Source organism: Cibotium barometz, chromosome 2 (assembly GCF_041138505.1).
Source record: "Cibotium barometz isolate CiBa-2024 chromosome 2, ASM4113850v1, whole genome shotgun sequence".
NCBI classification, from domain to species: Eukaryota; Viridiplantae; Streptophyta; class Polypodiopsida; order Cyatheales; family Cibotiaceae; genus Cibotium; species Cibotium barometz.
In genome coordinates, this window is record NC_141047.1 from 43,234,021 (window position 1) to 43,249,887 (window position 15,867).

The following is a 15,867-nucleotide window of genomic DNA, read 5'->3' on the forward strand; positions in this document are numbered from 1 at the left end:
AGAAGCTGTCCTGACTGTAAAACTGCAGCCACTACACCACCAACCACTTGCACTTGCACCTTGGCACCTTGCAGGGGTTGCACGGGGCAGGAGCACCTCCAGAAGAGAAAACGCTGATGTGACAAGGCAAAAAACGTAGATCAGCAGAAAATACAGCCACCTTCTGAAGCCAAAAACACAGTCACCTTCTGAAGCCAGAAACGCAGGTGGAGAGGAGAGAAAAGAATGCTGATGAGGCAGTTGGGACCTAGTCGTCTGATACTATGTTGAAATATGCACAGGTGGAAGCATAGACAAGGAGAGAGAGAGAGAGAGAGAGAGAGAGAGAGAGAGAGAGCAAAGAAGAGAGAGAGCTTGTTGACAAGATCACCTTTATTATAGGATGAAGCTTTAACAATGGCAATAGCTAGCAAGGGAGCAATACAATGTGCTTGGATTGGATGATAACAAGTGAAAATGGGGAGGCCCTTTTATAGTGATGTAAGGTAGCTGGTCGACAGCCTCACAATCTACTAAAAGGAGAATCAATGGATAAAACCCAATAAATATGCATGGCCCCAAAACATGGAGATGCATAATATTAACACATCCATCTTCAGCAAGAGCACTTCATTGTGCTTTATTCCAAGGCAACAAAAGAAGTCCACTTCAGCATTCAGCCATCAGTCCCTCAGTAGATCTGGGTGTGCATATTGGATCCCGAAGTGGCTTCTAAGTTGTCTACTGACCACTTCATGGTTCGGGTGACGTATGGCCTACCTTGTCCGTACATTTGACATTTCTCAGTGAACTATCGTCCGTAAGTTCTTGGTAAAGTCTTCATTGTAAAGAAGTTCTCCCAAGTAATATAGCAAATACTATTGCATGTGGGAGGGGTGTTGAGAGACTAGCTTAGCACTCTTTTAAGAGTATGACGGAGCAGGCCTAGCTCTTGTATTTTCCCACTACCGCATCTTAGTGGCAATAGTGGCCACAACCCCCACCTAACATTTGACCCAAGATGTTGGACATGTCATCTCCAGCTCTCTTTTACTTCATTTTATGCCACTTTTTATCTAGATATTTATTTGACATTTTAAGGAAATTTTCCATATTTCTTAGGCTATTTTAGGCATTTTTATCAATCATGCACACTTGTCCTCCAATGCTAGTGGTTATCTGCTCTACATGAGACGTATATAAGCATGGCCATTGTGCCTTCATTGATGGTCTCAGCCGGCGGAGTGTGGGTACCCTCGATGGCCTCACTGCATCTAGCACGCCCAATGTGCTAGGTTGCTATTGCAAATCTCCCATCTCTGGTAGGAGACTGGTCACCAGTTACGTGTCGAAGGGGTTGTGACTAGTACTGCTACAATACGATGGTGGGAGACTTGATGGGTTAGTCCTCCCCTATCTTCCTCATAAGTCTTGACCACTCTAGCCTCGGTGGCCCAAGCGACAGTACCCCAAGTGTTGATCCGGGTCGATGTCCTGTCCATAGCAAAGATGCAAAGAATTCGCTGCCAAATTTGCTGAGCCTTCGGGCAATCCCAAAGGCAATGTCGCTGAGACTCCCGGGGGTGGCCATACCTCAGGCAAGCTGCTAACCGACCAACTGCCAGCTAAGTACCAATCGCCAAACTCCTATGTGCCATCAGCCAAAGAAAGAGAGTGATCTTCCTCGGCCGGAAGCTGTCCCAAAGCCTCTTTCAGAAATCTGAAAGGAAGCGCTGTGATAGGCCCTAAGATTGCCAGTGTGTTGCTGCTGTCGGAGTGCCATCTATCTCAGGCATTTGGACTGTGCGGCCAAAGCCGTGCTGTGTACGCAAAGAAGGGGGCATCCAGAGTCTCCTCCCGATTTGCGGGATCATGCGAAGTCCACTCTCCTGGGTCCTAGTGCAATCTCATGAGAGGTCGGCACTCCCAAATCCATAGCCGCCATAGTCTCTCCCTGGCCACCTTGGCCGGTGCTGGATCTATGTGCTCTCCAGTATGCCATGAGATCCAATAGAGAAAGTGAGCAGACCACTGTTCTCATGTGTTCCATGGACAGCCACAAGAATATCATGTCTGGTAAACACACCTAACCACACCGGGGGGGGGGGGGGGTCGGCGGGTCTGGAATAGGCATAGTTCTCACGGTACGAAGATACGGTACCGTACGGGAATTTTTGGTACGATATGAAATTTTTGGATACCATACGATAAAATACGGTAAAAAAAAAGAAAACACTTACAAATTATGGAGCTTCAAGCTTGAATGTGAGGCAAGGTTGGGGGGGGGGTGTGGAGGAGTCCATAGTGATTGAGGAACCAGAACATGGAGATGTCTCTTCCAGTTGGATCTCCCAATTGTCTCCAAAAAAGAACTTGCATGGGTAATGCAATACCAAAGGTCTCCCGGTGTAGCGCTTATGACTAAGGGACCGTCCTTGCACAAATACGAGCAGTGCATCTAGGGTGATAGGTTTAGGGACTCCTCTCTACCTCAAAATGGCCATGTTCAAATCTTCTCCCTCGTACATAACTTGAGGATCTGACTGTCTAGCCTACCTATACTAGGGATCTCCAAGTGATGTAGCAAGATTCTCTCATCCTACCAATCAAGTGTACACTACCAGTCTACCTTGCCAGATTTTTTAGGTCTCTTAGCAACCCCATATGGAATACTGAGTGGACACGAAAGTTGCGAACTATTGCGGGCATTTGGGATCTTCGTTAAGCAAGATTTCTATTTTTTTTTTAGCATTTGGAATTTTTTTCTCAAGGTAGGGGGGGACTCGTACCGTACTAAACCGTGCAGTACGAATGGGTTCGTACCGGTACGAGAAACAACTATGGGAATAGAAGTCAGCTACTCCTGAGGAATAGCTAAGTCTATATGGATGCTGAGCTGTCTCTACCTCGGATTCCTTTCAGCAGAGTCACATGGGGACGGGGAAGTGCCGTCCTGGGGACGGGGTCGGGAACGGCAAAAAAAAACCTCTTTTTTAAAAGCAATTTAGGAGTTGACATATAGAGACACACTTTGAACAAAATTTTACACCGAATAGACAAAAAAACAAGAGTCATTTTGAGCAAAATGCGCTAATAAAACATCGATGGCACACTGATTATGTGATTGATAGTCTGATAGATACAAAGAGATAAGTACATGCCTCATGGGCAGTGAGGGTTACAAAAAAGAGTGGGTACAAAATAGGGATACTAGATAGATCACAATAGATCATGGCCATTGGCAGTGGGCACAAAAAAGGTGGGATGGCTCAAGGCTCAAGAGTCAAGCCTCAAGCTCCTGAAGTGCTAGCTTGGTGGGAGGCTTGGAAGTCGAAGTCGTCGATGCCATTTGAAGCCTCCTCCTCCCCCTCAGGCTGTAGCTCCTCCTCTACCTCCTCAAGATGCTCCTGAGCTGCAGGATCTTGCTGTGCCATCTCCCATTCGGTGAAGGGATCCGCCTTCCCTGTTTTGCTGTCGCACATAGCATGCGCAAGTTAGCGCTCACAAAAACCAAATCACTTGCTCTTTGCACTTCAAGGCGGTTCCTCTTCTTAGAGGCAATGTGATTGTAAACGCTCCAAAGTTGCTCCAAGCAACTAGAGCTCACAGCCTGGCTAAGGATGCGAATAGCCAAGCGCTGCAACTCCGGCCCATCTGATCCGTAATCCTTCCACCAAAGAGGAGACCCAATCTTGAGGCGGTCAAGCTGTGCATCTAAACATCCAAAAGATCCCTGCCGCATCCTGTACTGAGATAGCTGGTCTTTGATCTTCCGCCTGATGGTAGGGTCGGGCTCTAAGCGCTCCAAAATGATCCGCCATCCCCTGCTTACTTACTTGTCGGCCTCTTGCTTTCTGCCCTGGAACTCTGGATCAACCACAAAGGCAGCCGCATGAAGAGGGGAGTAGTAGGAGTTCCACCTGGACTCACATTATGAGTGGATCTCCTCAAACTCGGCCCTGTCTGCCACAAGCTGCTGGAGTGACTCGATCATGCGATCCATGGCCTCATAGACCTTGCCGATACATGGTTCACGGCCGTCAATGACTCGTAGAAGGTGAACAATAGGCTTGACCAAGGCATCGAGTGTCTTCACCTTCTCCCACCAAGCGGCATCGTCGACGCGATCTCGGCACGTTCTCCCTGTTGCCGATTTTGACTGCGGCATGGCAGAAAATTCATCACCAAGGAAAAGCCCTCTTAGGGCTCCGCCACATGTAGACAAGCGGCCTAGCATGAGGAAGTTGTATGCAAACCTTGTCTCAGAATACTTGAGGAGGGAAAGAGTGCTCCTTTTAGAGAACTCATGTCGCAGCCTTTGGTGGTTGAGGACAAAGGATACAAGCTGGTTAGCCTCCTCAATGGTGGGTGCAATCCATGGCAAGGCACCTATGTCTTTGAGGAGGTTGTTGAGACAATGGGCCATGCAAAAAGAAACTGTGATGGATGGATACATTGACTCAATAATGCTCCCGGCTGCCCTATTTGACGCCTCTCCATCCGCCACCACGCCGACCACAAGCTCCGGCCCAATGACCTCGATCGTGGACGCCCATTCCGCGGCAAGCACATCCACGGCCTTCCCAGTGCCACTCGCATCATGTGACTCGATGAAGTACACTTTGCCCCTTGAGTAGGCCACCACTCCATGGATGGAGCGCTTGCGCGTGTCACTCCATCCGTCTACAATGAGAGAGACTCCGTTAGTCTCCCACGTTGCCTTTGTATCCGCCGCCGCCTGCTCAACGGCCAACTTCTCCCTATCAAGCAAAGTGGTGCGAATCTTTTCCGATGAAGGTGGCACATAAGAGGGGCCATATTCCCCGATCTTTGTGGCCATCTCACGGAAGTAAGGAGACCTATTTCAAGTAAGGAAAACCATGTAGCATGTTAGCTTTTTTTGGCAATATGACAAATGCTTTGAAGCATGAGACATTAAAAAAAAAAAGAGTGAAGAGAATTGAGTCTCGACTCTCACCGTGCCGCTTGAAACGCAATGTGGTCGTGGTAGAAGAACCTAGCCACCGACCTATCCACCTCATCCTTCAATTTTGGGTTCCAATTCTCGTTAAGAGTGGATCGATGGCGGATGGGAATGGAGGCACCCGATGTGGATGGAGTGGACTTGAATGGTTGAGAGCTTGAAGCAAGATTTGGGTTCCTCTCCACCTCCATTCGCGTCGGTTGCTCTCGTGCTCTCACCACATCATGAGGATCAACGGCAACATGTCGCCCTCTCTTTGCCGCCTCGGCCGCCTCATAAACCTTGAGCTTCTCAAGAAGCTCCGCTCGCTTCTCAGGCGTAACGCGTGCGCAAAATTGCACTTGATGACCGGCCTCGTGCAAAAAGTGAGCTCGCACTTTGTTGGCGCCGCCACTTCTCTTGTAGGAACAAAGCTTGCAATTCCATGCCCTTGAACCACCGCCCACTCCACGACTAGCGCAGTGGACCTCATCCCACCATGACCATGTGTGCACCGCCGGCCTCCTTCGTGAAGAGCCCGCAACGGAAGATGTGGCGGCGGTGCCTTCACCTTGAGATGCCATGAATGATGATAGTGTGAGAGAGAGGGAAGAAGGGTGCAATAGAGAGTTGCAAGTATTGCTTGACTCTTGAGGCTTGCAAGTCTCAAGAGGGATGGATCATGGAACTTGGAGAGAGAGAGAGAGAGAGAGAGAGAGAGAGAGAGAGAGAGAGAGAGATGGCTTGGAAGTTGGCACAACTTGGAACTTTGAAGTTTGGATTCTGGAAGCTTGAGGCTTGAGAAATGAGTGTGGGTGCAATAGAGAGTGTGCCTTCTTTTATAGCTGGAAATCTGCTTGTTTCTGGCCGTTTTCTGCCCGTTTCTAGCCGTTGGAGATGTCCCCTCACCGCGTCCCCTGCCCGTCCCACGTTTCGGGAACGCGTCCCCGGGATGCCCTCATGCGTCCCCGTGTTGCACAGCATCCCCTGCGCGTCCCACCCGTCCCCGGCCGTCCCCGCGTCCCCGCGTCCCGCGTCCCTACGGCCCGTCCCCGCGTCCCCGTGTGACTCTGCCTTTCAAGCCTCTCTCCCGCTCCTCCTGAGGTAACTGCCTGTGTGCAATCCAATCTCTGAGAGACTTGGCTGGTCCCATGCTCAAGGCGCCCGAGGAAATATGCGGTCGGGCCCTTACCATGTGGTTGCTGGGTAAACGGATCAGAAGGTTCCAAACCACAGGCTGCTGAAGCTGCTCCTCTGAGGCAACTGGAACACACTGTTTGAGGGCTGGCCTGAGATGATCCCAAGACAAAGTAGATTGGCTGCGAATCCATCAAAGGTTGGGCTAAAACCACGGGCTCGGATTTGTGAAAAAATCCATCTAGTATTCTACAGCCATGGGCCCCCAAGGCTCAAAGTGGGGGCTGAAATGCAGGCCAAGAGGAAGTTCTTCCAGGGCTCACCACCGGGTAGGAGTCTTTTGACAATCAACTTGCCCAGCAGGGCATGGCTCTGTATAGCGGGATCGATGAGACCACCCCCCCCTCTGCTATGTGGCTAAATGATCACTCTCCATGCCACCTTGGTCCTGGCTGGCCGCTTATCACTTCCGCCCCACAAGAAGTTCCGGATCAAACGCTGTACCTAGCCAATACATGCTCAAGAAAAGACCCAACATGAAGTGATATACCACATGGTGGCAAGCAGTACCCGGTTCGCCACCACCACTCTGCTTGCTAAGGATAGCCTGTCGAGCTCTAGTATAAAAGCTTCTTCCGAATACTTAGAAGAAGTGGAGTGAGCTGTTGAGCGGGAGAGATGTCAATGCCAACCTGAAGTCCAGTCTCCTGGGTGGAGAGAAAGCTACTCATGGCTTCGGCGATAAATAGAAAGAGGTACGGTGCCAGAGGATAGAGGACAACACTGTCGAACCGAGCGGGAGAGGGGGAATCTGTCGCCTCGGGCTCCCTGAATGAGAACCTGGCTATGTGATGCCGAGTAAAGTCTTGAAACTCCACGAATCCACTCCATGGGGAATCCCATCCGGCTCATGGTGCCCTCTAGAAAGCTGCAATCTAGGAGGGTTCTCTGATACTTATCTTGTACCTTGGACTATGGTCTCTCTTTTAGAGGAGGCACATACTCTGATGCTGATTGGGCAGGTGATCAAGATACTCGAAGATCCACCTTTGGTTATTGCTTTACTCTTGGTTCTGGTCTTATTTCCTTGAGATCCAAGAAGCAGAATACAGTTTCATTATATTCTACTGAGGCTCAGTATGGTGCTTATCTAGATACCTATCGGGAGCTTTTATGGTTGTTCTAGATGTTGAGGAAAATCTTGATGTACTCTTGGATTCTCAGATTCGTACTCTATGGAGAGGCAAAGTGCCTTGGTGTTGGCTCGAACTTCATCCTTCAATGGCAAGACCAAACATATTGAGGTCCACTTTCACTTTGTTCGTGAGTTGGTTGCCGACGGCATCATTACATTGGAGTATTGTCCTTCTCAGGACAACATTGTTGATCTCTTCACCAAACCTCTTCCTCGAGATACTATTGATTAGCTCCTTACCTGTATGGGAGTCAGACCCCCGTGTTGGAGTTGAGAGGAGGTGCTGGACATCTCATCTCCAGCTCTCTTTTACTGCATTTTATGCCACTTTTTATCCAAATATTTATCTGATACTTTAAGGGATTTTTTCCATATTTCTTAGGCTATTTTAGGCATTTTTATCAATCGTGGACATTTGTCCTCCAATGCTATTGGCCGACTGCTCTACATGAGATGCATATAAGCATGGCTATTATGCCTTCTTTTATTAATTCAATATTTCAGTTTCTAGCTCAAGTGTTGGATCTCTCTTGGCTGTTTACTCTTTCGTGTGATCTCTATTTGCTTCCACTTCACATTCACATATTCTCACACAGGAGACTGGCACATGCCCTTGCTCAGAGCTCATTTGTAGCCTTGCTGCTTGAGTGCGCTGACTAGGGGCTATATTAGCACGATGCCAGCAAATCTCCCCTTTGACACCAAAATCCAACGCCGTGTTAGTTAGTCCTTGGCTAGTCTTGCTAACCCATACAAAACTATGGATGTTGAATATCGATGTGCTTATAACCTTAGGTTTTTGGGGTTGGGCATGTTAATCCCTAGGTCTCTCACGACCTTAGCCTTTCGGGATTAGGCCCTATAACTAACTACCCCATGAGTTATCTAAGCCATGTAGAGTACGAGCACAACCCCACATATTTTCTCTTCACCCCTATTAATATGTCCATCTCAGTATACTCCTGCTCATATTCCCTATTTTGACAATTATGAGTCATCTCTCAGGGTCAATGCCAAACCGCATGAGCTATGCCAAGAGATTAATAGCCTTTTGATAATTGTCAGAAGGTGTGGAGCAAGCAATTAAATAAATAAAAATAGCGAATAAATTTAGCGAGAAAAAGTTTTGGAGTCAAGAATTGAATTCATTAAACAAGGGACACAAAAAGAATCCAAAATTTTATGTTTGACCTCAAAACCAAATTCCTCCCACCCTAGTACATGACCAACCTTGAGGATGAGTTTTACCGACTAATGGGTCACCCGTTCAAAGTCATCACCATGTCACAACAGTTCGGGACATCCGAGGAAGAAAAGTTGAAGCAATTCCTTGGGGGGACTGGATACTAACATTAGATTTACTGTATGGAAAGCTTGCTCCCATGAAGTCCATGTTGGGTATTTTGAAGTCTCTCTGTGTGTACCCATCGTGTACGTGTACCCCTATTTATGTACCCACTTGTGTTTGTGTGTGAACAACCCCTAAAAGTGCTTAGTGTGTATGTGTGTGTGAACCCTCCCTTAAGGTGTGGATAAGATAAGTGTGCCATGTGTCACTTGTCTAGTATGTGTGTGATTCCCTTGAGTCAAAAGATAAGGCTTACAGCCTACAAAAGCATGTACTTGGTGTAAGCTTCAACATAATCAATTGATTAAATCATTGAGTTGTGCAATCACATTCTCTTGCTTTGTTCATTTGAACTTGTTACATCTCTCTCTCTCTCTATACACACACACACACACACACACACACACACACGCCATGGGAATTTTCCATCCTCCATAGCTCTTGGCTCTCCTTGGATGCCTTGCTTGCCAACAAATGGTATCAGAGCAGGGTTAGACTGCTCCTGCTACAGCACACCCACATGTTGCATCTGTCGGCCGATGCCTGCCTGCGCCTTCTCCAGGTGTGCTCTCACTACCTCTGCTTGCCGCCGACGAAGACCTGGAACAGCTGCGCTCGTCGCCAATGACCTGCTGCCCGACGCTTCTACTGCTGCCATCACTGATTCTGCAGCCCCACCATGCTACGCTGCTGATCGCGCCCTCCTCTCTCGCACAGTACTGCACACAACCTCACACAGCTACAATATAGTCTCAGCCCGCCTCCACAGCACGACTTTTTTTACAATCAGTACCTGCAAATGCCACATCATCAATTGAATTAGGGTTTTCCAGAAATAAGGTAAATTCATTCTCCTACAATCTCTACAATTTAGGGGTTTCAGCAGCTAGCCCAAAATTGAAGCCTCTGCAACAGTAGAATTTTGGGGGTTTTCAAAATTGGGGAAAAATTGCCTAATGAAAGCCTATACAAATTCAGAAATTTGGGCCTTTTCCAAATTGAAGCCTCCTTTGACACATTGAAGACATTCCCGGTCCTCTACATTGGCCCTTGGGCCTAAAATGACTGGCCAAGCATCAATTGCTTGGCGCAATGTCGTAAAGGGCATCTTGAGTGACACTTCACAAGCTTCGGAAGTTTCTAAACTTCCTTTCCCTGTGTTTGTGTGTGAGTTGTCATGGGTCCTCTGCCTGGGTTGTCTTGGGAAAAATATGTGTAGTAAGTGTTCGTCATATATGTCAGTTTTTATGTGTTTGTACTGCCTTGTGTTATAAAAGGATCCAATACTTCAATTTTTCCTTGTTAAGGTCCAAGGGGGGTTGATTTTATGAGAGATTGATGCAGGCAAATGCATGAGTGGTCAAACCCTTAAATCAGGCCTGTCATGAGAGTAGAAGTGTTGGTGTCATTGTGTTCTTTTGCATCACATGACACAATCTAGGGCCCACTTGTTGTTGGGTATTTCGGAGTCTCTATGTGTGTATGCATCGTGTACGTGTACCCTTGTTTGTGCACCCACTTGTGTTTGTGTGAGAACAGCCCCCAAAAGGCTTAAGTGTGTTAAGGGAGGGGCATAATCTTTTATGTAGAAGTATGAGGATGAGCAGTGTGGCTTTCTTCAGTCATCATCCTAAGCATATGAACGCTTTCCTCATCATCTTAGGAAGATGGCTATATGTAAAATGATGAGTGCATAAGCATTGGATTTAAAAAAAAAAGATTTGTTATGTACGTCTTTAATGGGGCTTTGACAAAAGTATAGCAAGGCATGGTGCCATGCCAACTTCCTCAAGTAATAGATGATATTGCATGTTTCACAGTTATTGGCTGTGATGTGTGCAAGCTTGTAGAGCATGACTCTCTCTCTCTCTCTCTCTCTCTCTCTTCATAAGAGCAGGACTAATCCCAGTTTGAGCAGCCCATGTGTTCCTGTTTTCTACTTCTGACTTTGTTAAAAGTGGTGGTGTTATATTTTTCTCATCAAGATTGACATATTAGGGTAAAAAATTGAAGCTATGTCTCTCTGTCTACAGTTTTTTCATTATCTCTGAGGAAACTACAAGCATCTAGTTAAAGTTTCTCTTCTTGTTGCAGGTATGATGAATTTCAGACGAGTCAGCTACCTGAAACTCGTCGCCCAAAAATTGACAGCCTTTATGATGTCTTCAATGCAATAGCAGTAAGTATGCGTGTATTTGTGAGTGATGTACTTGCCATTCTTCTTTTTGTTGCAAGTTAATTAACATTATTTTTATAAATTTTCACTAGGGAGATGAGTATGAACATGTGAAGACCATGGTTGCTTGCCAGAAGCTAGACACTAGGGTTGTTAGTCCACATAAGGCGAAAATCAGGAGGGACAAGCCGCAAGATTGAAATGGGCTTCTGGAAGGATTTAAGGGAGATCTAGTGCATCGACATCTTTTGAAGTTGTAAATGTAATGAGAAAAATATAGTTTGTATGATTGATTAGACTTTATTGAGTTGAGCTGCTGTACCAAGAGTCTTCAAGGGCTTGTGGTGCACATGAGTTTGTACATATATCCAAGGGTTCCCTATGTGTAACTGCAAGGGTGCATGGGAACGATATAATTAAGAGTTTGTTTATGATTTATAGAGCTCATTTGGCTTTTGAAAGCCTTGAGAACCCAAAGAGGTCTATATTCTATTCTTCAAGCTGTTGTTGACGTCATTCTTTTGACAAATTGATAGACCCATGTAGGATTTGCACAAAGCATGATGAATCTTTCAATTTCTTTAAAATGACATAATTGGGCTCTAAGCTTATTTCATTCTTTCTCTTGGTTTTTTGATTTGTCTTTCCCTTTGTTTTTCTCAAGTTTTGCACTTGATTTACTAAATCTTCAATATTTGATTGAAGATGAAAATTTGCTATATGTTTATGTTTCATGTAAGCCCTACCATAGACCATTGGAGATAATTTTTTAATATAAAGTGTAAAAAAACACTAAATTTATGTCAAGCCTGCTTTGGCCTTGGTGCTCCAACAACAAGAGGAAGAGGCATAACGAGTTGAGACGACAACCTTAAGGACATAAGAGTCATAAGTGATTGTGGGGGCAACAACCATCATGGAGGAATACAAGGATGAGGCCAAGGATGTAGGGGCAACATTAGTATGCATGAACTAGCACTTAGTACACTTAGCTCCATAGTGGTGGATGGATAGGAGTTTGTCTTCTTGCAAGACTTGGAGAGAATGTTCAATGTGAAGCAAGATGAGTGCTTATCCCTCCTTGCCATCGGACTAGATTTTTCTTTAGACAACATAGGCTCTTAGCACATTACGGAGCAACTCGTACCAATTAAAGGTACGATATTAGAGAGAGTAATTTGTCCAATGTGAGATAGAAGCGGTCGAGTAGGCCCATGTGCCCGAGGAACAGCTTCATCTCCATCAACATTGAACAACTAGATAGATGAACTACACTTGGTAAGTTATTAATCCCTATTTTCTAATTCAGTAAGTTATTAATCCCTACTTTCTAATTTTTATTAATGGTATAAATGGTTACTAAAATAAGTTGTGTAGATTATGTCACAGAGTCAGATGCTTGGGCACAATGCAAGAGCGGCTTAAGGGACCTGTACAGGAATAATTCGACATTGGTCCCATATACGTTTGGGCATATTCCATCTAAAGACATTGTGGTTATGCACAATGCATTCAAACCAATGGCAGGATTTTAGCTTCTTATTCTCAAAGCAATATCCAAAGCATGGTTCCTTTCTAACATCTCCAAAATGCGAAAAAAATAATTCTTATTGACAAGGTGGCGGTCTGCACCATGTTTCAAGGGGGCTATGCTTCCAAGGTTCTTGTCAATACAACCATTGCAAAAAGTGTGAGGGAGAGAGATGCATCATTCATGTTGGCACTCTGTCCCTGAATACGAGAAGGCACAAGGCTACAAAAGATATCATTGGAAGGCTAAAATTCAGTAGTGTAGTTGTAATTTTTAATCCAAGCCGATGTAGTGACTTTTTTGTGGAAACTGTTTTTGTTTAAATTAATCTTACAACGGTGAAATGCTCCCCAAGCTCTCTTTGGAACCTCCACTCCTCAGAACTTGTCACCGTGGAATTGCTCGCACCAACTATTTCTCTTAATTTATCATTTAGTGCTAGGAGGACTCTTGCATGCTAGGGCCCAAGAAAAAATATTTAGAGGCCTACAAAATGGGCCAAAGATTTTTGTCTCAAGTTGTGAGCATAATTATTTTATCCTAATTTTTCTCTCAATTAAACATTTTGGTGCACGTTTTCTCTCTAAATTCAACAATAGTAGCTACATTGATCAAGTGCCACACAAGACCTCTTGTCTATCCATCCCTAGTTTTTTCCTTAATTAAATAATTTAGTGCTCAATTACTCTCTTAACAACACCTACATTGATGAAGTTTCACACAAGGCCTCTTATCATTAGAGTGTTGTTCTACTTTTAAATTCCAAACTAATTTTGTAATGAGTTCTTTATAGAAATATAATTCTAGCATTTAAAAAAAATAAGCTTTTGGTGTCTTAATCTTCCAATGGTGAAATCAGTGGTGTTCCAAAAAAAATTTTAAAGAAAAAATTGATCCAATTTTTATTTTCTTGCAATGATAAACTTAATCTATTGTTTCAAATGATAAACGTAATCTAATGTTTCATACTTCAAATAATTTGTTGGAAATGTTGTTGGACCTCCAAGCCCTCCCCAAGGTCTTAGTAGGGGAGCTGGATGGGTTGAGAAGGACCCAGGTTAGCACGAGGTGACCAAGGCCTAGACAGGGACCTAGGCCATCCCCTGCTTGCCTAGGCCCTTCTGAGCCCAAGGCCTTAGGGGGGTTGGATGGGTTGAGAAGGACCCAAGTCAGCACGAGGTGACCTAGGTCTAGACAGGAACCTAGGGCCGTCCCGTGCTAGCCTAGCCCCTTTTGAGCCCATCTTGGTAAGGGCTTAGAGGTCCAACAATGTCTCTAAAAAAATACTTGAAGGCTTGAAAAGTATTTTATCCTACATTTTCTCAAAATTAAACATTTAGTGCCCAAAAAAATACTCGTATGCCATTTAGGGCAACAGGGGGCTTTAGGACACATGCCAAGTCCAAAAAAAATCATAGATGCTCGTATCATATTATTTCCTCTCTTTTTTGAAAAATATGTTTCAGATCTATTAATTTCAAAATGGCTCACATCATGATTATTCATATGTAAACAGATCGAAGAACAAAAAGAGATGATTATTCTATTAGAGCAAACTTTACATGCCGAAAACACTTGCTAGATCATTACAAGTCATCACGATGCAAAAGTTGTGTAACTTTAAATCCTTCATCATTATTATAACACTCTTTGCATGGATAGCACAGAGGTTTGCATTCTCAAAGAAGGATACCAAAAAGGCCTCTACAACTTCTTGTAGAGCTCTCGAGGTGAGACTTTGAAGGCATAACTCTTGACAAATTGCAAGATCTCCCAGTGACGCATGAGAAAGGGGCCTTGGGAATACTGATATCAACTGTCTTCTTAAATTGATGCATCTCATGGAGTGCCTTTACCATATTTTTGCTCCTCCTCCTTGGCAGGAACCGCCGGGTTCTGAGGCCTAGGAAGACAATGTGCCTACCTCTAGTCAATTCCATTGTTTAGCGGATGACCATGATAATGTCATGGTAGAGGTTGTATAGGTGGAGATGCAAGGTTTGCCAAGAATGGAGGTTATATAAGGGGAGGTGGAGGTGAAGGAGAAGGCGGAGACAGATTCTCTTGAACTATAGAGCCCCCATGTCCTCTTATCCCCTCTTAGCATTCCTTTAAAGCTGGAAGGGAAACCATATCATGAGTGAGGGTCTTCATTCCATATTGTCCTGGTAGAGGTGGAATATCATTTCCCATCTATGGTGAAGGAGTATGTATAATCTCATGCTCGCTCTCGGTTGAGAATCTTGTGCTGTTAGAGCCACGATAATACTTTTCACTTTTAGTGTTAGCATTGACAAGATAGGGGTGGTAGTTTGCGTACAATATTCTTAGTTTGATCCATGGAGTGAGGAGAGTGAAAGTGAAATGACAAAAACGAGGTCATATAGACTTTTTTTAAAATAGATGCTTAACTTATAGGAAAAATTTTAAAAGTATCTTTTTATAGTGTAAAACCTGAAAAGTACAATGTCCATTATAAATTAATGCTCTTTCACCTAACATTTATCCTCATGCCATGCGACGTGGCATGCTTCGGTTCCATTTACACTTATTGATCTCCTTAGTGTAGAGTTGCACTGCTTTTGCAATCTCAAATACCCTAGCTTTCTCCTTTGATAAGTTTCTACCTAATGTGTACCAAAAAAACCAATCAAACATTTCAATTAGGTAATTGCTTTGTGTCACCCCTCCACCATGACAAGTGTTCTTGAAGTAAATTTCCATTACCCTCTATAATGTGACTTCTCCATGCCTTGGGTGCTCCACGTGTCGAGGGCACCATATTTTTCCAAGTAATATGACCTTTGAGCATAAACAAGCTTCTGAAAACAAGTCATTGTGTAAGTTTGTAACTATATATAATTATAAATAATTTGATAATAACAGAAACCCACCATGTAATGGGTGATGGATGTTTCTCCCAACTGTCAATAAAAAGTTGAGTAAAATTTACCTTGAATATTCTTTGTTGTTCTATGCTAGTAGTACTTAACAACATGATTGACACGACATTGTAAAAATATGCCCAAACCTTTGTGTGCTTATTATGAAGACTTGCATTCTTACAATAATCAATAGTGCACATATTAAGAAGACTTGCATTTTTACATATACATTTTCACAACTCCCACCATGCTTAAGAGCTTCTCCTCAACATATTGTGCAAAAGTTGCTAGCCTTCACTCCACTCATTGTTGTGCCACAATGTGATTTTCCTTGGACATCTTTGTGTCTCATCTTTTTCTCTTTCACTATTTTGACGTTGTGATTTTCCCTCGGCATCTTTGTATCTTTCACTATTTTGAAGTTTCCTTTGTGCACCCCTAAAGAGTAAAGTAAATCCTTCACTTTGGAAATTTCTTCCATGGATTGAGCAACCAATTTCATAGTGAATAGAAAGTCAATGTGAAATTTGAGAAACTTATCAAATATTCTCATCATGGTATGTAATGTGCAGAAGTTTTTTTTAAACACGGGAATAGAATGATGGGGTTCCATGTAGGATCTTTGGTGTCCCTATCTGGTGGTGCTTCCAAGT

General features: G+C 44.3%; 1 protein-coding gene across 1 annotated transcript in view; it reads left to right on the forward strand.

The window, feature by feature from the left end:
* The window catches only part of LOC147641102 (uncharacterized), a 29,099-nt gene extending 17,785 nt beyond the window's left edge, over positions 1-11,314 (forward strand). The window contains exons 11-12 of the mRNA XM_086818119.1: positions 10,717-10,801; positions 10,891-11,314. Of these exons, the coding sequence (XP_086674245.1) occupies positions 10,717-10,801; positions 10,891-10,998 (193 nt within the window). The 3' untranslated portion in view covers positions 10,999-11,314. The remainder of the gene's footprint in view (positions 1-10,716; positions 10,802-10,890) is intronic.
* Positions 11,315-15,867: the final 4,553 nt, after the last annotated feature.